At 31.4% G+C, this 23,208-nt stretch overlaps 1 protein-coding gene and 1 long non-coding RNA gene across 2 annotated transcripts; one reads left to right on the plus strand and one right to left on the minus strand.

Moving 5' to 3' along the window:
* Positions 1–437: 437 nt before the first annotated feature.
* On the minus strand, positions 438–8,822 carry LOC143063696 (uncharacterized). The gene is made up of 4 exons (XR_012975079.1): positions 8,688–8,822; positions 2,206–2,351; positions 1,314–1,553; positions 438–609 (listed from the first exon to the last, which is right to left on the minus strand). It is a non-coding gene; the product is annotated as an uncharacterized LOC143063696 (long non-coding RNA).
* A 2,980-nt stretch (positions 8,823–11,802) lies between these two features.
* Positions 11,803–21,964, plus strand: LOC143062037 (uncharacterized). Its single transcript, XM_076233888.1, has 7 exons — positions 11,803–11,908; positions 12,655–12,724; positions 13,431–13,679; positions 16,728–16,868; positions 17,251–17,275; positions 17,847–18,120; positions 21,560–21,964. Exons 2-7 carry the CDS (start codon positions 12,661–12,663, stop codon positions 21,839–21,841), a joined length of 1,035 nt encoding a protein of 344 aa, XP_076090003.1. The 5' UTR covers positions 11,803–11,908; positions 12,655–12,660; the 3' UTR covers positions 21,842–21,964.
* The last annotated feature ends 1,244 nt before the right edge of the window (positions 21,965–23,208 follow it).

The following is a 23,208-nucleotide window of genomic DNA, read 5'->3' on the forward strand; positions in this document are numbered from 1 at the left end:
GAAGGAAGTTTGAGAGAGAATGATAATTTCTCTGAAAGGGTTTGTTGTGCTGGTCTAATGGTGGTGCAGTTTTCTAGTTTATCAAGAAATCTGTTCACATTCTAATTTCTGAAATAACTGCTGTGTAAAAATTTACAAGTTAACAGCCTTTCTTGTTACTGATTATGTGATGTTTTTATATAAACATTGTAGCACTTCTGAGTGACTAGATAGGGTTGCAGCTTTTCGTCAATTTTACCAGCATCCGCTTTACAGTTATATATGCACAGATATATATATTGTAATCATTAACAATTCATATATGCTTTTTTTTTCATTTTGAGAAATTTTGCTTTTAGTCTTTTAAAACGTATGCTTAGCATCTTTTTATATTTTCTTGTGTGGCCTTAAGGTTCATCATAACAAACTTTTGAAAAAATAAAAAAAAAATATTTAAAAATATTTCTGCTCAACAATTTATGACTTATTACATATCAATGTGTTCGTCATGGTCATTACTATCATATTGTCACATTGATTTGAATATAAAATGTCAAACAAAAGTAATATAATACCAAATGTAAGTCCTTTTGTAGAAAAAATGCCCTGTATATCTTCTGTCTTCTAAAACTATGAAAAATAAACAAAAACATTCTTTGTAACTATATCTATGTGCTACCAAGGTTATTTAATGCATTAATTGCTTGATTTCAATTAAATTCTAATGTTAGTGTTTGGTTTTTATTTGAAAAAATATATGAAATCTTCCATCTTGGAACTACTTTTGGGAAAAGTATGGAAAGCATGTTTTCAAAAATCATTTAATGGTAAAATGTTATATAATATAAATGAAGTTAGAAAGTTAACTTGGTCGGTGCTTAAATTGAACGGTATTTTACAAAAACAATGAACTACATCATTGGATAAAGGAAATATCTTGTTTTTTTTGGGTAAAATCAGAAAATATAATTTTTAATGCTTCTTACCTCCCTTTTTACATATTAAATTTAAGTATGTATACCAACAGTTAGGAAAACATTATGAACTATGTGCATTTGTTCCATGCGAAAGGCCATACATTGAACATAGTTTGTTTGAATCAATAGTTTTTTGTTTCTTGATTATATTGTTCTCTCTGGCAATCATACCACCAATGTCATATACATTTTATATTTGAAATATTGCTTGTTTCTTTGTTTGGATTATTTTTTTGATTATCTAGATCAAGCTCAGACATTGATATTTTTGTAGTATTGTTGTAGAATTAAATTATTTGTGAGAAACACATCCTCATGAAGCTATTGGTGCACATTAAATTATCATATTGTACTTACATCTATAAATCAATCAATTTCAAAGAGGAATTTGTAAAATCCTCTAACAAATGATCAATCTCATAAGGTTCATCACAGTCTTCATATAGAACTTCATATACAGCATCTTTGTCTCCATCTTTATTCTGGATTACAGAAATTACCCTGCCTTTATACCACTTTCTGTTGCTGTTTTCCTCCACCCATTCATGCAATATTTCTCTCCCTACAAATTTTGGTCCAGAACATTTGCGTTTTGATCTGAAAATAAAAGAAAAATTAATTATTTTTAATCTTCACTTACAATTTTAATAACAATTTTTATCATATAAGTACATGGGATGATGGCATTTTTTGTTAATATAATAAATCAACATTTATATGTGTTAACACTGATAAGGGACAACTTTAATTTGTGTATACGTAGGCCATAACTATCCTTTTAATCACCTGAGGTATATGAAAATTGTCCTTAAATTTATCAAAACTTTATTGTATAGTTATAAGTAAGATATTTTCATCCAAAACATGTGTTTTTCTACTTGATGCTAATCCTTTTTTTTCTGAAAATTAACCGACTAAATTACACATAGCACCAGGTTTGTAGTAAAAATAGCAACATGATGGGTGCCACATGTGGAACAGGATCTGCTTACCCTGCAAGACGATCAGAGTTCAAACCCAGTTTTTGGTGGGGTTGGTTTTGCTTGTCTTTAGTTTTCTATGTTGTGTTTTGTGAGAAGTTGTCTTTATAACTTATTTTTTTTGCCATGCTGCTGTCTGTTTATTTTGAAATTATGATTTGAAAACTCTTTCGCATTATTCCAATGTCTTTTGCAACCATACAAAATGTACTGTTACTTTTGATTTTTAGTAAACATTTAAATAATGTTATATTTTATAATAATTATACCTTTTAACAATTTTACTGGTAGTTGTTACCACTGGTTCATCTATCTCTGTGTCACTTTCAACAGTCAAGGATTTTCTCTGTCTTGTCTTCACTTTACCAGATGTCTGTTGACTTGAAGCGCTCCCTAAATATGGTACCTCAGTGTACTGAAATAATAAAGGAAAATGTAAAAACTAATTACTGATTGGTTGTTGATTTTTTATTTCTAATGTTCTAATAGTCGATCAAAATATTTTAACATACTTTAATTTGTACAGTACACAATAGGAAATTTTACATTGCCTATATTTTAATTGTGTTGTGCAAAATATCTGAACAAAATGTATGGTACCATCATAATTTTAATATATTAAGTGGACAAAGCCACAATTATTTCAAGCCAAATAATTCAGTTTTATTCATATTTTACAATAAAAAAATTTGCATAGTTGTTCTAGTATTAATTACTCCTTGCTTTATACTATTTTCTGCATTGTGTGAAAACTCTGAATGCCTATATTGCATGCATCAATAAAGAGATAAAAAAAATTAGCCTTATTTTAACACTATTGTTGTTCCCCTGTCTACATATACATCAGTTCCAAATACATTACAGTATTTGACTAAATGGATTTCAACAGTTAAATAGTCAATGCTTTGGTAAGGCTATATTTACTAACCATTTTTTTTTACTAAAAATTTGTATATATACTTTTACCTAAAATTAATATATGGATATAGGAACATGTGGTATGAGTGCCAATGAGACAACTCCCCATCCAACTCTCCATATATATATTTATAAACAAACTAAGTACAAAACTCTCTAAGGTAAACTTCACCTTAAAAAGATTTAGCTATTATATATGTTACTTTTGATTATATCAATATTCACATATATAAGTACAATATGGGATTTTTGGGGGGGGACATGACTGTACATGTGGAAAATTATTCCTACACGTTAAAAAGAAAGCAAAATAACCGTGTCAAACACTTCCTTACCCATATGCCAGGTTCTCTTATTCCAGGATATTTATTGTAGCGTGGTGAAACTAACTCTGGAAGTAAAGCATTATGGTAGAATGCTGTTAATTTAGGTATCATCTTGGTTTGCCAAAGTACTGTGTCCTTATATATTCTTTCTATATGTATATCATACGGATTTAATGTTCGCACCACAAAATCTATCCATGGTAAATTGCATACATTCAACAAACCCTGGCATTGAAAGTAATAGTTATGGTTTGTTTTCAGTTTTAAGTTGTTTGATATATTTTCTAGGCAAAAGTTTTTTACTGACATTGAAGCTTGTGTCAAATTAATATTCTTGTCATGAACTAGATTTTTAATTTCAATTAGTCCTTTAGCATTGTTTTCAGTGACTACACCGTCTGGACTTCCTCCTAAAAATTTATGATGTTTGTCAATGACAAGTCCTGATTGTTCAACCTTGGTGTGTATATTTTGTTTCTGTTTAATATTGACATACTCAGTAATGGTAACTTTTTCCTCTTTTAATCCAATTCTTGTAGTTTTGTTGCCTTTGAATGTACTGTACAGGAGTTGTTTAATCAATGGTGCTATTTTAATTTTTGAATTTCTTTTTACGACTGAGCCAAAATTTGATGCTGTAATGCGTTTTTTTCTTTCATCTTTCCAAATTTCAGAACATAGTTGAGACGTAGTGTTTTTTTCAATTTTGATGATTTCAGTTTCAGGAATATCTATGTTTTTATTCAAATAGTTAACTTTTAATTTTCCTAATTCTTCAGACGCAATATCTGTTTCGACCTGCAAAGATTCTTTTCCATAATGTTGTTTTGCTTTCTTGGTATTTGATTCTTTTATTGATGACATCTTTCTTTTCCATCGGTTTTGTTTAATAGTGCACTTGTCTTTGGTGGTATTGTTATTGTTAATGCATTGTTTGCGTTGTTCATATAGTTTTTCAAAATATGCACCAGGTGTTGATTCGGTAGCTTGCTCCCACACATTTGGAGACCAAGTTGGCCCTTTGTTAAATCTTAAAGCAGTGGCATAGCATCTTGTATGCCATGATCCTCTATTGCAGTGGTTAAGTATCTTTCCGCCATCAAATTTTGTTCTCATATGCATCCAACACTCCGCCAAATTAGTTGTAAAGTTACCTAATAAAGACCTAGCCTTACGTGCAACATTGTTCAGGAGGAGAGCAAGATCCTGTCTCATTCCAGATTGTAAATCAGAATTGGAAAGCATGTAGGAGCCTCTTGACTGCTCTTGAGCCTGTAAGGATGTACCTTGAGTCCACATTTCCGATTGTTGGAGAAAAATGTCATCATCACCATTATCATCATCATTATCATCATCAACTGCATCTGTTTGTGCTCCATTACTGTGGTTTTTATCTAAAGTCTGTTTTACCTTGCAAAAATCTTCATTGCATCTAGTGTGATCACCATAGATGTGTGATGTTGTATTTCTAATATCGTGTTCTAAATTTTTGATGGCTAGTGTTTTATTTTTTTCGGAGGACCTTCTTCTTATGGAACACCGGACAGCACTAACAATTCTTATTCTTGTCCTTTTGCACAACTTGCCTTTACCTTTATAACTTGGATTTTCATTTACTAAATTTTCTAAATTACCCCTAAGACACTTTGTAATATGATTAGCACACTCCATCTTTTGAACAAATTTTCCCCAAACAGGTACACGTTCCATAATTTGTGCATGAATAGATGAGTCGCCATCTGCAATAAAATGCATATAACGGACTCCAAAATCGTTAGCCTTCAAAAAACCTTCCACAATTATGTCAGACTCCATAGATTGACTTGATTCAGTCCAGTTTTTGAAGCATTCATGGTCTTTAGGTGTTATTCCTAGGGAGTTACATCTATTGCAAATGTAGCAGTATTTATTTCGGATACCTATGTGCAAGATTTTTTTAGTTTCTGCACCAATTACAACGGCAACGCCTCCAAGAGCATTATATGAGTGCTTGTGCGACCTTTTGCTCCATCCACCATCACAAATGACTGTTATGGATGGAATATCTAGAAGGAAATGTTTATTTATTAAAGTCATGATAGTATGATACTAAACCCCTAACAGGAGGGATTGTGCCTGATATTCATATGATGAAAACATAATCTTTCAATCAGTTTAATTGAGGTCTGGAGCTGGCATGTCATTGAACTGCTAGTAGTATGTTGTTATTTATGTATAATTGTTGTTTTATTTGTTTATTTTTTTTACATCTTCTAATATCGGACTCGGACTTCTTTTGAACTGAATTTTAATGTGCGTATTGTTATAATAGAGGTACATGTATTGGGGGAGGGTTGCGATCCCATAAACATGTTTAACCTCGCCGCAATTTTGGCGTGTCACAAGTCAGGAGCATCTGGCCTTTGTTAATCTTGTTTGATCTTTATTTCAGTTTCTTGTGTATAATTCTGAGTTTAGTATGCTTGTTTTTCCACATTTTTCGGCCCGTAATTTCTTCATGAATTGGACAATTACCCAAACTCAATCCCAATAAAATTAACGGTATCAATTTTCTTGCACCAGATGCGCATTTCGACAATACATGTCTCTTCAGTGATGCTCGTGGCCAAAATATTTGAAATCCAAAGCTTATTTAAAAGATGAAGAGCTATAATCCAAAAGGTCCAAAAAGTATAGCCAAATCCGTGAAAGGAATCAGAGCTTTGCATGAGGGAGATACATTCCTTAATTTATAATTATTTCTATCATTTTGTAACAGCAAATTTTAATAACACAAAAAAAATCCGTATTTTCATGCCAGTACCGAAGTACTGGCTACTGGGCTGGTGATACCCTCGGGGACTAATAGTCCACCAGCAGAGGCATCGACCCAGTGATAGTAATAAAATTAACGGTATCAATTTTCTTGCACCAGATGCGCATTTCGACAATACATGTCTCTTCAGTGATGTTCCCTTTGTGATATAGAATTTCTTGGTCAAATTGTTATACTGTAATTGTCCAGGAATATGCAAGAAATATATGCCACTGGGTGTTCAATAAGTTACAGAAATATATGCCACTGGATGTTCAATAAGTTATAATTAGTTTTCTGTGGTTGATTTAATCTGTTAACTGTTTGATGGTTCCCAACTGTTTTAATACTTATTTACCATTTTTGTATAAAGTATGTATCTGACAAAAGGGTGGTTGCTTGTGTCATCAAATCATATATGTGTATTATCAGCTCTTGATAAAACAGGATGAATGACCATGAGTGTTATTTTATACATCTGAAATCGGATTAATCCAATATAAAATCAGAATGGACGTTACAAATGTGAATCTTGTGCGATATGTTGATACTACACTGAGTCCTATAGTCTCTGCACCCTGAATAACCAATGTAACAAGTTTTTAGGGGCCATATTAATTGCGGAGCCTTATTCCAGTTAAATAAAATCACAATCTTTGTGCTAAACAACTGGCCAATCACCAAAGTTTCTTAAATTTCTGCTTGTAAAAATCATCTGTACAGGCCAACATAATAATAAATGTTGCTAAATATTTAATGAAATTGACATTCAGTTCTGTAGATTCTAAATTTATCGTGAAGACTTTTAAATCATTAAAAAATATTATGTAGAGCCCAATACATTGCAATAACAAATACTTGTCAATGTTCATTTGGGCCCCTATAATACAGGTGCTAATGGGCCTTTTGCTTTTGGTGATTTTTTACATTCTGGAAGGTTAGTTCTCTGTATGAAGATATATTTTCTTTATAAAAATTTATTATTCATTATATCGTCATTGTCCACCAACCTTATTAAGTGGCAGAAAGTGGAAGTTTTAACTGCCTTAGAGGGGGCCAACTCTGGTCATGCTTCATTGATTCCCTAAATAATCAACTATTTTTTTCAGCAAAAGTGGGGGTCCCCTCCCCCTTTAGAAAAAATATAAATCTTTCTCTTACAACATAAATTTTATAGTTGCTATTGAACATTATTCAAACAATAATAAATCGATCAATCATGTAAGGGATACTGTTATGAAATGCAGGACTGTTCCGCTCTATAATTATTATATTGGGGTTGTAAACCTATGAAAATCAATGGACATTTAATGTCTAAAATTAAGAAGTGCAACTACACCCATTAAATAATTATCTTACATTTTGTATATTTTACAAATGTAACTATTACACTTTTTGGTTTAGTTTTTTTAAATTTTATTTTATAATGATTGTCATTTTTCAATAATTATAGTAATTTTGGGGCCCTTTATAGCTTGTTGTTCGGTGTGAGCCAAGGCTCCGTGTTGAAGGCCGTACATTGACCTATAATGGTTTACTTTTTTTAAATTGTTATTTGGATGGAGAGTTGTCTCATTGGCACTCACACCACATATTCCTATATCTGTGAATAACTGTATTAAAATTATGCACACCTTCATGATATCTATTCTTTTCTATTGCTATCTTTTTTTCCAAGTCTATGGCTGATGCCATTTCTTCTTCTACCATCACTTTCCACCACTGATTTATTTCTTTTTCGATAACACTGAATGTATTCTGTGCCATAGTTGGGGAATCCATGCTTGCCAATTGTTCATTTAGATGAGCTAAACCGTTCCCGCTTACTATTGAACCCCACACAGCTCTGACATTGATGTCATAGTGACGTGTTCCACCGTTTAACAATTTGGGGCTAGTCTCAAAATGAAATTTTTTTCCACATCCTGTACATTTGGCAGCGAGAATTACAGCTAGTCCAAAATGAGCTACCTGAGATTCCAAAATTATTGGCACTGCACCTGAAATAGCCTTTTCTCTTGCTTTATCACAAAGAATAGCATGACATGTTATCTCGGAAACATGTTTTTGCAAACACTGTAAGTTGATTATTCTGTATCCTGTTGCAGCTATATTGTTAATTTCAACACTTCTGAGTACTCCATCGACAGACCTGTACACCTGGAATTTCTTCTTTATAGTTGGCTTTAATAGTTTCATAATCATTCTGTTGTTAGCAATTGCTCTACGCTTCTTTATAATTCTAACTCCAGCCCCCTCTTTCAAAGTACACTTGAACACATGTTTTACATTGCCTGAACCTACTCGTATTCTTTGTCGTTTTGCTCTGTGTTTACCAGGAGCTAAACCAAATATTCGGGACTCTTTCTTTATTCTTGCCATTGTGTAAACCACAATAAATAAATTGAAAATAACTATCTACAATGTAACCTATTGTAATGGCAACCAGATGCTCTCCATAGAAAGTGGAACTTAAAATATATATAAAAGAACACACACTTTTTTTTAAATTATATTTTTATTAATCTTTCATGTAAAATAGATAACTGTATATGCTGTAATATAAAACAAAATTCATTTATAACAATAAATATTGTATGACCTCGTCATACATGATCAATAGATCAACGGACATAACATGGGCTTCATGGGAGATCGAATGAATGGTTTTGTAATCAGTCCATGCATTTCAACAAAAAACATAGTATCTTACCACAATTCAATCTGTTTTTCAAATATTAATAACTGTTTTACTAAATTTCATTAGGTTTCACTTTGTGAAGATCTGTGATCAGCCTGTCAACAACTTCCGGTAAAATCAGGATATCACTACGCCTAAATATTCCCTACAAAAATACGGATAATTTATAGAATTTATGATCGTTTCCAACCAACAAACATATCACTGTGAATTTTTGTATGATTAATTAAATAATATTTTGTTCATCATAAAAAATCCATCATTATAATTGTGCGTAGGAATATTGAACTTTAAAAAGAAAGTAGAGACGAAGACAAATCAAAACAAACTGCTACACATGTTTATAATTTAGGTTTTACATGGTAATTGAAATTGTGATTGTGCATTGAATACGGCTAACATGTTCCGTTTGTTGAAAAAAAATCAATGTTACCTAAAAATAATCCTACTTATGAAAGGTTAATAATATTGATAAAGTAACTTTTGCACTACGCTGAAAAAAATGGCCACCTCCATGATTTCTCACATGTTGGTACGCAAATTGACATTTTAATTCATTTATCCCAATCTAAGGACATTTTCAAGTCTTGTATCCCATAGATGTAAACCCAAGGTATTGTAAATTTATTTAATATATATTTGAAACCCTCGTATATAGGCGTCCCATTTTTTTCCCAGAGCTGTGTATGAAAAAATCTAGCGTTGATTTCTTTTTTTGATAACTTTTAATCAATAACGTCTTATGCTTTTGCCATTGGATTATTATACAAAATGGGATGAATATTTATAGGAAACAACTAGAAATCAATGTTTGGATATGATATAATATAATTTTGAGGGCATTGAAAAGTTGGCCATTTTTTTATTCTTCAACAATTCTGTTTGTTATGATGAACCTTAATTTTTCTTTGTGCATCTTTGCTGTCAAGTTAATTTTTCTTTTTTTATCATATGTGTTTTATACCTGTCTTGAAATGCTGTATTTTTTTCTGTAAATTTCTACCAATTTTAAGAATACAAAATGGTTCACTTAGGCATTCTATTGATAACATTAACGGTACCAATTTTTCTGCACCAGATGCGCATTTCGACAAATAATATCTCTTCAGTGATGCTCGTGGCCAAAATATGTAAAATCCAAAGCTTATATAAAAGATGTAGAGCTACATGCATTATGGTATATTCAAGTATCTTTTAAATTGCCTCTGTGGTCCTGTGGTAGTTTTTGCCTCGGTGAAAAATGTTCTCAGTGTTTGAAGTCCAGCAGAGTCGAACTAGAATTGGCATATGCTGCTTCTTTCCTAAGCACATTGCGTTAAGAAGAAATAGCCAAGACTGGTCGGCTTAGAGTCGCCATAATGTTGTGAACTATCATTATAAATTCCAGCTTAGCGTGTTTGTCTACCACTAAGAAGGGTTTTAAAAGATACTTAAACACATTATCAACAAAGGTGAAATTGTAAGTTACTTTCGTATATAAGATATTGATGAGTGACGATTTTTAACCATTAATAATCTTGTATTTTTGCCAAAAAAACTATACTGGACCGAGTGAAATCAAAATAGAAAAAATATCAACAATAATATTATTTGGTTCCAGATACCAGAAGCATAAAATAAAACGGTTATATGACTAAATCAAATACAAAATAAACAAGCATTAAAAACGAAGATTCCGAAAAGTTGTACCAAACATACATTTTGTAGCTGAGACAAGATAAAATACTAACCTTCAAGTTAAAATGTGGTATCGTTAATTTCAAGTTTATTGGGGCAAATGCAGTCAACATAGTTAAAAAAACTTTAATCATTTTGTAAGATTACGTCATCTATACAGCGAAAAGTGAAGATAGAGGATAATGGTAGCTTTTTTTTTATCCTTCCTGAGAAAATAAAAAATAAAAAAATAAAAAGGTTTACTAGCATAAAAACCATATTTAAGTGTGTCTTCAATAAATATCAGCAGGTAGACTCAAATCTAAAAGTATAAGGTATTAAAATGCACAAAACATGTAGTTGTAAGGAGTCGTTCTGCTCATGTCCCAAATCAATTATAGTAAGAGTTTCGTTTCATAATGCAATCTCCAACGCTATTGTCATGTGCCTAATCAGCAATCAGGATTTCAGATCGCAATCGCCAGTCCTGCTTTGTCTTTTTATCAAACTTGTTTTAAATCACTATAAATAGGAATTAATTCTTAATGTTGACATTTTCATTGTTAAAAACCAAATAGTGATCATCTGTCCAGTGACCAGTATTTCAGAATGGACTTGATTTTACGATACATTTTGTATTGTTTAAACTAAGGTTGCAAATATATCTCCGCCAGTTTTGAATATTTTGTTAAGTTTAATGTCTTTTAATGTTCTAAAACAATTGATGGTTTTCGAACACTTGGTCATTCGTGGTGATGATGTTTATCCAGAAACACACATTTTTTTTTATCACTGATGTTTTTCAGTGAAAGTACAACCTTCTACACGATCACACTTCAATGCAAGTTCAGTGAAAGGTCACTTGTGAGAGAAAATCTTGTCTAAATACCTACCACGCTGAATGTACCTCTCCCTCTCTCTAAATGCGTTCTCTTCTTGAATTAGAACTTCTGATATGACACTTACAATGTAACTCGTTTTTGGATAAAAAAAACAAAACAACAACACTATATCTTTTGACCTGATTGTCTTATTTCGCTTTAAAAGTCTCTGTACAGAATTAATAAGGTTTGCTTGCTATTATTTGCAAGATTTTTGGTCTTTTTTTTTGTTAATGCAAATTCGAAACAGGATACCAACATACTGAAGTCAGAAACATAGGATCAAACTGAAAACTATAATACTATAGAGCTGTTACCCCGGTTAAGCACAGATCATGTTTTAATAACTTTTTATTCAAAACAATAATTATACATTTATAATTTTCTGTGTTGGTATTCTACGTTTATTACATATGTGTTTTACAACATTGTTTCGTTAGTACACAAGTAAATTTTTTCTTCATTTCATGCAACAGGACCATGTTATATTTATATAACTTACATTTTTACACCTTACATGCATTTTGTACATAGTAACTAATACATATATTATGTATGACATTGTAAGACCATTCCTTTTTTACATCGACAATTAACAAATCATGTCAAATTAATACATATATTTCGTAGTATCAGTGAAAAAAACATGTTTACTATATATCAACGTACAAGAACATTTAGTTAGTGCAATACACGGTAAGTTTGTTTTTGATTTTGGATAATATGCAATTTAAAAGAAAATCGTTAAACAAAGAATATTGCCAAGTTCAATTTCATTTAATTGTGTCTGCTAAAAAAAGAAACCACAAGTGCGTAGGATGTACCCTCGTTAATTATTTTCTGTGCTGCAGACATTCTAAAAAAATGAATCTTATTACTATTTTGTCTATTATCTTTTACTTGACTTAGTCTTGCTTATACCAACAATATCTTGCATCTAAAAGACATATTTTTGATTAAGGAATGTATTTCCCTCATGCATATCTTAGGTCTTTCGGGTGTGAGTCTTAATTTTGTTTTTTATGTGTATCAGCTCTTCAAGTGGAAGACTTCAATGTTTCTATGAGAATTTCGATTTTAATATATTTTGGCTCTTAGAGTCACTGAAGGAACATTACATGTGTAACTGGTGCGGTATATTTTGTTCCGTTTATGTCATAACTGCGATTAATGGAAGGTATCTGCACGGAAGAACGCGAAATATAATTGCCATTTCACGATGAACGAACAATTAAAAATTTCTTGCACGTTGATCTTTTTACCGATTTCATGAAACACGGTGAATAACGAACCATTTCACGGCTGCACGTCAAATAAAAATGGCAAAACACGTTGCACGAAAATAACCTTTTACCACCCTCATCTCCGTGTTATTTTCATCATTGACATGCTTGCGTTTCAATCACCTAAAGAAGTAACCACCACTTCACTTTTCCTTCCAGATAAAAATGAAATTCCTGCAAAAGCTGACCATAGTCTTAACAACGTTATCTATTTCATCTGGTCTTAAAAGTAAGATATTTTTTTTAGATTTGAATCTCTGTGTACAAAAACGATTTTATATCTGTAGAAGAACTCTTGAGTCTCGTCACATTCTTGTAAAGACTTCGACATTTTGTAAAATATTCGGATACAATAAAAATAAAGTCTTTAGTTGACTCATAAAAACTGCACCCAAGCTCATATAAAAATATCAAACATTTCCACACAAATAAAAGGATGGGACAAGTACTTGTATATAAATTAAATTTCACAATGAACCAATCTGTTTTTGCTTTATTTGCTCAAAATCGATAGGTCAGAAAAAATTTAGAAAGCAAAGGAAAGGGTATGATATCAAGCAAACCCTAAATTCTACCACAAAAATCAAGATGTTAATCATAATAAGGTGAGATCATATCTACTTGGTAAAATTACTCTACATTTTCTTATATAAAATGAAGGGTTCTGACCTATTTATTTCTGAATTATAGTACTTTTTTTTTAAGCAAAAATAACGTTTTCATTGCTGTTCTTCATCACTACAAGGCCTTCATCGTTGAGCAAAAGCTTTTAAATTATAACAAGTTCAAGAGACCCTTTATTTTAATCAAACTGATTTAAATGAATAAATCAATCTACATGTTGAAATCAAAGATAAAAAGTTTTGAACTCATTTCTGTATATCAATATATACTATAATGCAGCAAGAAAAAGCTTAATTTTGTATTTTGCCTAGTGTATATGGAAGAACGATGTGGAAAGAAGATCAGCATGGATGGATTAGGTATAACCTGGATGCGACTGAAACCGTCAAGACGTGTCCACTATTCCCCAAACCTGAATTGTACAGTCAACATTGAGACCGAACTGAATAAGCAAATAGTAATTGTGTTTATGTCCATAGACATTGAATTTGAACCTCATTGTGATGACGACTTTCTGCTCCTGTATGATGGAAACAGTACCAAAAGTAAACTTGTTAATGGTAAATATGAATACCTATATTAGATTTTTACACAAAAGCACTGCAAAAAGTATCCGACAGTAAATGAATATCTACCATGCAATTTGAAGTAGCTTTTAATGGAAGATAACACAAGGAAAAACATTCATTATACAAATTTTATTAAATCAACAACGTGCAGTTTTTTTAATGTAAAATTATATCACCTTTAACCTTATGATAAAAAAAATCCCAACATCTTAATGAAAGTTAGAAATGTGTCTAGTGGAGCCTGTTTTACGATAAGAAGTTAGCAACATCCTTTAACTTTACTTGCTATATAGAGATGTTCTCACGCTAAATAATTAAACATTTGGTGACTATGTTGAACGCATCTATGACATCGAACTAGAGATAAAAGATACAACAGATACAGTTAAGTCTGCCTCATATCTTGACTTACATCTAGAAATTGACAATAAGGGTCGGTTGAAAGCAACACTTTACGACAAAAGAGATGATTTCAGCTTCCCAATTGTGAACTTTCCATTTCTATGTAGCAACATTCGAGCAGCGCCTGCATACGGAGTATATATCTCCCAATTGATACGATATTCCCGGGATTATATTCCTATCAGGATTTCCTTTAAAGAGGGTTGCTGCTAACAAGCTTTTAAACTAAGTGTTCCAAATGAAGAAGTTGAAATCATCCCTTCGTAAATGTTAAGGCTGTCATCACGAGTTGGTTGACCGTTATGTAATAACCGTTTCACAGATGACATCGGATATGTTCCTTACGTCATAACTACAATCCCCTTCCCTTTTCGTGAATGTGACCTACCGAATTAGACTTTTACCGGGTTTGTTATAACATGAGCAACACGACGGGTGCCACATGTGGAACAGAATCTGCTTACCCTTCCGGAGCACCGGAGATCACCCCAAGTGTTTGGTGGGGTTCGTGTTGTTTATTCTTTAGTTTTCTATGTTGTGTCATGTGTACTATTGTTTGTCTGTTTGTCTTTTTTATTTTTAGCCATGGCGTTGTCAGTTTATTATAGATTTATGAGTTCGACTGTCCCTATGGTATCTTTCGTCCCTCTTTTATTGTCTTTAGTTTTCTATGTTGTGTCTTGTGTACTATTTTTGTTTTTCATTTTTAGCCATGGCGTTGTCAATTTATTTTCGATATACTAGTATGAGTTTGACTGTCCCTCCAGTCTCTTTCGTCCCTCTTTTAAAAATTATAACATCACAATACCCAATTTGCACCAAGTACCAAATGTTCACCAATTTTTGCACTAAAAAACATTTACCGATGGGTTTTCTAAGAGACTAAATAAATTTTTACATTTATCGTTATTTAAACAATCGTTTAACATAGCTTAATATTCCTAAAGATACACAGAACGGTCAGATTATACATCAGACGAATTCTCTATTCAAAAATGCAAAATTTAGGAAACGTTGCATGTGACGTCTACAAAAGGTCGACTTAAAAAATGAAAAATGAAAATATGGAGCAGACATCCATTTATTCAAAGTACATAATAAGCATGGACTATTGTCAAATAGTTAAAACAAATGTGAAGAAATAAAACAATCAGTTGTTTGTTTTAGATTTATGAGTTTGACTGTCCCTTTGGTATCTTTCGTCCCTCTTTTATTTGATTTTAACAGATATATTGTTGAGCATGTGCGCAATGTGGTTACTCATCATTACACCATCTATCAGTTCCATAGGGTGTCAATTCCTGTGCTTCAAATGGAATGATTAAAATTGTTCATTTTGTTTTTTATTTCTAGTAATCAAAAACCATAATTCGTAGAAAAAAGACAACACCAAGGCCAACAAAAAAAAAAAAAAAACGACGAAAAGCCACAAAGTGCAAATAGAACACGAAAGATTTAACAAACAAAGCATGTTAAAAATTAACCGAAAGCGTGTGATCGCCATGTTTTTTTTTAAATTTTAAATGTACAAGTTTAACACACAACAGATACTACTAATGGATCAGGAATGGCTTATCCTTTCGGAATACACGAGGTTACAACTGGTCTTAGTAATTGTGGAACTCAAACTTTCGTTTTATACTGATACTTTATGGACTGTAAAAGAGGGGCGAAATAAATCAGAGGGACATTCAAACTCATAAGACGAAAATAAACTGATAAAGTCATGACTAAAAAAGACAAACAGACAAACAATGGTTCACCAGTTTATTTTCGCAAAACGCAACATAGAAAACTAAAGACTAAGCAACGCGGACATCACAAAAAATTGGATGTGATCCCAGGTACTCGGAAGGATAAGCAGATCCTGCGCCGCATATAGCACCCGTCGTGTTGCTCATATTTGAAAATACCCGGTAATAAATCGAATTCGGTAGGTCACATCCGTGAAAAAAGAATGGATTTTAGGCACAGCCTTATGAACATATCCAATATTATATGTGAAACGGATATTTCATAACGGTCAACCAAATCGTGATGGTGTCTATAAAATTATGAATTCAAATACAATTTCAACCAAATCGTGATGGTGTCTATAAAATTATGAATTCAAATACAACATTTGGAACTTTTGGTTTAACAGCTTCCTTGTGAATAGCAACCATCTTTCAAGGAAATCATAATAAGAAATACAAGCCCTGGAATATCGTAACAGTTGAGAGATATAAACTCCGTATGCAGGCACTGCTTGAATGTTGCTACATAAACATGGAAAGTTCACAATTGGGAAGCTGAAATCATCTCTTTTGTTGTAAAGTTTTGTTTTCAACCGACCCTTATTTTCAATTTCTAGAAGTAAGTCAAAATATGAGGCAGACTTAACTGATCTGTTGTATCCTTTATCTCAAGTTCGATGTGATAGATGCGTTTAACAGAGTCACCAAATTTTGAATGCTTTAGTGAGAGAATGTCATCTTTATAGCGGTAAGTAAAGTTAAAGGATACTGTTACCGTCTTTTCTTTCTTCCTGAGAAGTTCCTGTATATAGTCATGTAAGTTGTGTTTTTCGTCGTTTTTTCTTTTTGTCATGATATTATCTTTTTTTTCGACTTATTAGGATATTTGCCACTTTTACAGGTTTAAGAAGAAAAGTTTGTGGGTCAATTTCGCCTTCGGGGTCATTCATAACAACGTCAAACATGTTGTCAGTCTATTTCAAATCCGATTCATGGTCCAATGAGAATGGATTCAACCTTGTTATTACAAGCTTTCACGAAGGTACGTTTCGTTGAGAAAAATACTAGTAAAAAAAAAGTAACGATAAACACGTTTGAACTCCAATTTATCATAAAATATTATGAAAAGGAAAAACTATCAAATTTTCCAACGAAAAACATTCATTTACAAAGCAAATGCATGTAATCAAAAGAATTCGACTTAATTGGACAGTGAGAAAAAAACGTGTTATTGAACACAGGGGTCAAATACATTTTGCAGAAAAAAATGAGTACAAAAGCCACTTAATTTCAAACATGAGAATAAAGTATTCCAATATCTGCAACAGCATTCAAAATTTTAAGCAGAACATATTTAATTGTAAAGTTTTAAGTTATTATATCGATTTTGAATTTTGATAAGAAATTAACTTTGTAAATTTTAGACCATTTGGGCACTTATTTACCTTGGTACAGTGTTTCGAATTTCACTACAAATAAAAAATACAGTGGCTGGTATCGTTTCATTTGTTAAAAAGTATACATTACTGATGTGTCGTATAGCATCTGAAGGCATTTGGAGATAATCCATCGTTACTTTATATGGGTGTACGTTCGTCTGATCTATCTATATCTATCTGTTAGATACTTTATGATTCGTTGCATACAATTCAGTTACTTTTTATCATCGGTCGGTGTACGTTTGTCTGATCTCCCTCTATCTATCTTCGATACTTTATCCTTTTATCTTTGAAATTGCTGGCTTATATCTGACAGCACACTTGTGTTGATAAGACTTTCGTCCTTCAGGCTTCAAACAAATAATTGTTCACAAATGACAACCCAGAGATAATAACATTGCGCTACTGGAATCAAAGTTTAAACAGGAGGTTACCTCTGGTTATTTGCTAGTATTATGGATTATTGCAACGATCGTGTTTTTTTTTGCGATTGGAATCAGTTTGTGTAAAAAAAACTTATTTAAAAGCCTACATTGAGGATTTAACATTAATAATGGACTCATGATACATTAAAAACAAAGTGTATACCATATGATATTCAAAATTGTTCCTCATGTGACAGGCATATGTAAAGCAAATGAGTTCCACTGTGAGAATGGAAGATGCATATCTGATTACTTGACTAATGATGGAATGAATAACTGTGGGGATGGCAGTGATGAATTTGATCTCAGCATTGGAGCTATCTGGGGAGTTGTAGTTGGAGTTTTCATAGTAACAACTATAGGTGTATGCATCGCAATAACCTCAAGAAGAAGGAAAAGAAAAACATCAAAAACTGTAAAAGACAAAAAGGTATGATTAAAGCTAATCTTTTGGTTTAATTTTGTGAACAATTGAAGACAGACTCTTTTCATCTTTTAAGGGTATTTGCATTGATAAGAGCACATATTATTGCAAGAAGAACTGGTGCATGGTTCTAAAGTAATGGAAAATATCTTCCGAGGAAGTTGTGCAAACGACACTAAATACATATAAAATTTATATTCGGGTCATAGGTTTACAATATCCAATGAGAGGTGAGATTGAAGAACATAAATAATCTTATATTCTCACAAATAGTACATATGCCATATTACTCTAGCAGCACGTGTCATGGTTATCATGGGGTTTTAAAAGTCAACGACATGTATTTTCGGTGAAATTTAATGAAATATCTGTATTAAATAAAAATAAAAAAATATTGACGCATTTTTTAAATATTTTTGTTTGATTGGAGTAGTACAGTAGTAGTATGCCTTAATCTTTTCCGAAATCAAATAATTGTTTTTTTCGTTAGCCATTGTTTTATTTTACGAACAAATTTTAATTAAGCGTTTGCAATTGCATTGAAGTTAACTATGGCCTATACCTATGTAAAAAGATTAAGAACTCAAAATTTTCGATAATTTTCCATATCATTGCATGAAGCGATGTCCCTTAATTGTATGTATTTCAACATATATTAAAATATTTGAAATCCTAATGATTGGCATTTTCCCTGGATTAAGTTTTATTTTGTTAGTCCTGTTTTGATTCCTCATAGTTACTTTCACAAATTCGTTATGTTTCACGTGCTTAACAATTTTATTGGTTTATTAACCACACGTGGTACAAGTCTTCTTAAAAAAGATTTTAATGTCTGTCATTTCTTCAAAGTATCAGGTTTTCTTTGACAAAACGCTACATAACGCCTATGAAATTGACACTAGACATATAACTATAACAGAATCCCTTCATAATTTTTAAAATTTAGTCTACAAACATAATAATTAAACTTAAAAATGTCATGATATATACCCACTTTATCAAAAGATAATTTATGATGAATTTGATATAAGTTATATTCTGATGTTAAAGGACAATGTGTAGTAAAATATTGTGTCTCGTATCTAGATATTTAAAGAAGATGTGAACAAATTTTGAAGATCAAAATCAAGTATTTAGAGCTTAAAACACACGATGGCAACTTTATGGAAAGTTTGATCCCTGTTTCATGATGCACCCTTTACAGCCCGTAACAGAGAAGTGATCGAATTGATGTTTCTTTACCGTCAAAATTAGCTACGTTATCGACAAACTTAATTGAGTAATGACCGAACTATTGGTACTTTAACGTTAAAAAGATTGACAATGCTGACAAACTTTCATGTGTCTATAATCAAGTTTAATACCGATAATATTGAAAATAATTCTAATAATATGAAACAAAATATGTCAATGCACCATTTCGATTGGGCGAAAAGTAGTCATTTCTTCAAAGTCAGAACAGAAAAAAAAGGTTTATGGAAGGACGTCTTGATAGTATTATTTCCTTTACAATTTTACCCAAAACTAAAAGAAATATACTGGTAAACAATTAAAAAGGTGTTTGATAGGAATGAAGTCCTTTATTTTTTCGGACTACAATGTGTACCGTATGTGTGATGGATTTGAATTCAATCAATAACTTTGATATGTTTTCTCATATGTATACACAAAAGGGAGGACTGGTATTTGTACTTCTGTTAGAATATGTCTTCGTCCGTTTCACATGCCAAATTTTTTTCTTGTACAGTTTAAACGGGAAAATTTTGTTGAGAATTTTTTTTAATATGACAAAATAACGAGCAAAACTATTTCTTGCAATGGCACACACAGAGAACATTTCCGTACATTAAATCTTAGGACGGTCAGAAAATTTTAAGGACGCAACAGATCGAAGTACAATTTTAAGTAGTACATAGATGTGCAATAATTCAGCTTCCTGTACATGTTCATGAAGTTCTAAATTTTGAATGTTGATTTCTTTAAAAAAAACACCATTTTTTTACAATAAAAAATCTCAAAATGTCCGTTAAAGATGAAAAAGTTTGACCATGAAAAATCACATATCTAAGAAAAGCAGTCGTTTAAATGATTATAAGAAAGTTTCAGTATATCATGTCAAATTTCTTTAATTTGAGAGTTTTCCTTTAGTTACAAATGTAGCTCCATGTCTGATGGTGAAATAAAAATGAATGTCTCAGAAAGTGGTGAATTAGTTTTCATAAATGACAGATGAATCGGGCCAAGCTTAGTAACTTACAGTAAACAGACTACTGTAACATTGACGCACTCGTCGAACTGTTTAAAAGATTTGTGTTTATGACCAAAAATTTATACACAACTTCATTTATAAATTAATCTGAATTTCATAGCGCGTCGTCACAATAATGAAAGTTATAAAATAAAATCTATAACCAGCAGATCTATACTTCTATAAGGAAAGTATTCTTGTACAAAACGGTATTTTTTTATAAAATGGTCCTAACTATAGAATAGATAGTTTACCACAGAAATCTTAAACGGAAGTTTCGACAATTTTAAACAGAAGAGATTTGAAAATAAATTTAACTTTAAACACTGAAATAATTTTAATACCTCGAAGGTGTAAAGAATAAACAAACAATCTCAATCTTTTAAAGTGTCTTAATTGCACTAATCGACGAGTTCATGTTTACAGTAGAAACAGTGGATGTGACTCCAATAAATTCATTATCATTGTAGTCATGAATATTTATCGAAAAACTAAGAAATATATGAGAAAGGGAAAGAAAAAAAATAAAGAAAAAATACACTGTAATTAAAGGGAACTATATTCGTAGGACAACGAAAAGCGGGATCATTAATTGTGGTCTTGGGCCTCCTTTGTATTTCATAATATGTGTCATGAACAAAGACATATATTCGATTGAATAATGATTTCCTCGTAACAAATGATAGAAATTTCGGAGATCCCGTATTTGATCCTTTACCGTTAAAATGAAAATGCCAATGACAAAGTTGGTTATAAAAAATGTTTTACTGTGTTAAAAAAATTTCGACTTAAACAATGAAAACTTACACGTTGGACATGAAATATTTTGTCGATGAAAAAAATAAAACTATGTCACTTCTGAAATAAGTTTGTCGATAACGTAACTTATTCTGACGGTAAAGAAACGCGAATTCGATCACTACTCTGTTACGGGCTGTATCTCTTTTAATTCATAATTTGATAAAAAAAAAAATGAATTTGCACACTTTGTTAGACGGTATTTTTTTCTAATGTGAATGCCGTCTAAACTTTAATTTTCAAACAGTTGAAAATTAATGAAATGAGTTTGCAATCTATTTCTGTTCCTAAATTTGTATTTTCAAGTTTTTTTTTAATATTAAAAAGTTTTACAAATGAAATTGAAACTGAGTGATAATATTATTGCCATTACTTCCTATATCTTTTTTTTTAATATAGAATCAAGTTAAAAATGAAAAACCTTGGAAACCGGAAGAAATTTCCCCGCCTGAAGGACGAAAAACTTACCAACAATGTGTGCAATCAGATATTAGCCAGCAATTTCCAGGTATCCAAGAAAACAGTCAAAATATTCACATGGAGTCAGACGATGGCAATCACAATTATAACACTGTAAACTGTGATAATAACTCTCATATGAATTTCAGTAATACTCAAATGGAAGAATATGTACGTGAGATATTTGAGTTAAAGAGTAAACGAAGTCAATCAGTTTGGTAAAATTAATTTCACGTGGTAAATTTGGTAAATTTATACTGCTTTAATCGTCCAGATTATTCTTCAAATACGATTGCTTTTGATGCAATCCCAATCATAATTAATAAAGGTATTCCTCTTTTTCAACTGTTTTATAGCATCGTTACAAACATATATTCATTGTGTTTGTGATCAAACAATAAACATACAATAAGTGATTAAAATTGGTATTTTTTTATCAATAACTATAGTTACCTTAATTGACGTATGTACCTTGACGCTGAATCGTTGTCGGTTATACAGTGCCTGTACTTCAATACAATTCAAAAGATTATAAAAACATATATAACGGTTTTTGTAACATTCGCATGTATTTTATTTCAATTAAGAATTATAAAAAAGTAGCTAACATATTTTTTTTAGATATTGCAACAATATGGAAGGTTGCAAGATATATTATTATTCAGTTCAGGTTTATGATGGGGTTTCAATGATTAACGTTTGGGTTTTGTGCAAGTCGAGTGGTAGTAATAGTAGTAAGTGTATGTCACAATAAAATATGGTCAAGTTACTTTAAGTGAATGATTTTCCAATGAAACTTTAAACGATTTTTTTTCATAAATTTTAGTCCGCTGTTTTTTCTTCTTCTAGGTTTTTTGTTTTTAGCCATCAGTGTACTCTTTCATAATTCTGAAAAGCAGCTCACACGACAGTAATGTGTAATTAGAAAGAGGCATAGTTTATGTCGATCATCAGACCATTCTTAAACTTCTATTAAGTATTGTGTACATAATGGAGATTTTCTACACCAGCTCTTCAACTTCGTACTTTATTTGGCTTTTTACTTTTTTTTAATTCTTGGTCACCGGTTAGTCTTTTCTAGATAAAACGCGCGCTTTGTGTGAAGAAAAATATAAGCCTTTTAACTTTGATGTCTTTTTTTACCATTGCATACCAACAGGAATAACATAAATAAAATTTATTAGTAACAATTCGTACAGTCTATAATGATTTGCCAGTTTTATCACAAAAAAACTTATCATATACGGCTCTCAACTTAAATTTAAAATAAAAGATGCTGATAATATTTTCAAAAGTGCAGACTTAATGTAAAATAATTTCAAGTTTGCACTCCAAGCTGTTCAGTTGTAATGTCAAATTGCGTCTTTATAGAGACAATCAAATAAAATTGTGAACATTTTCGTTCACCAGAAGCACATTTCGAAAATTAATGATGTATTTTCATTGACACTTGCGGTCAAAATACATGAAAACCAACAGGAAAAAAAAAAAAACGGCGGAGAGCTGATATTTATTAGTTACGAAAATACCGAGCTCCTAAAAAATAGATTAAAAACAGATAGGCGATAATTAAATTGCAAAATCAAAAG

Source organism: Mytilus galloprovincialis, chromosome 2 (genome assembly GCF_965363235.1).
Source record: "Mytilus galloprovincialis chromosome 2, xbMytGall1.hap1.1, whole genome shotgun sequence".
Classification (NCBI taxonomy): Eukaryota; Metazoa; Mollusca; class Bivalvia; order Mytilida; family Mytilidae; genus Mytilus; species Mytilus galloprovincialis.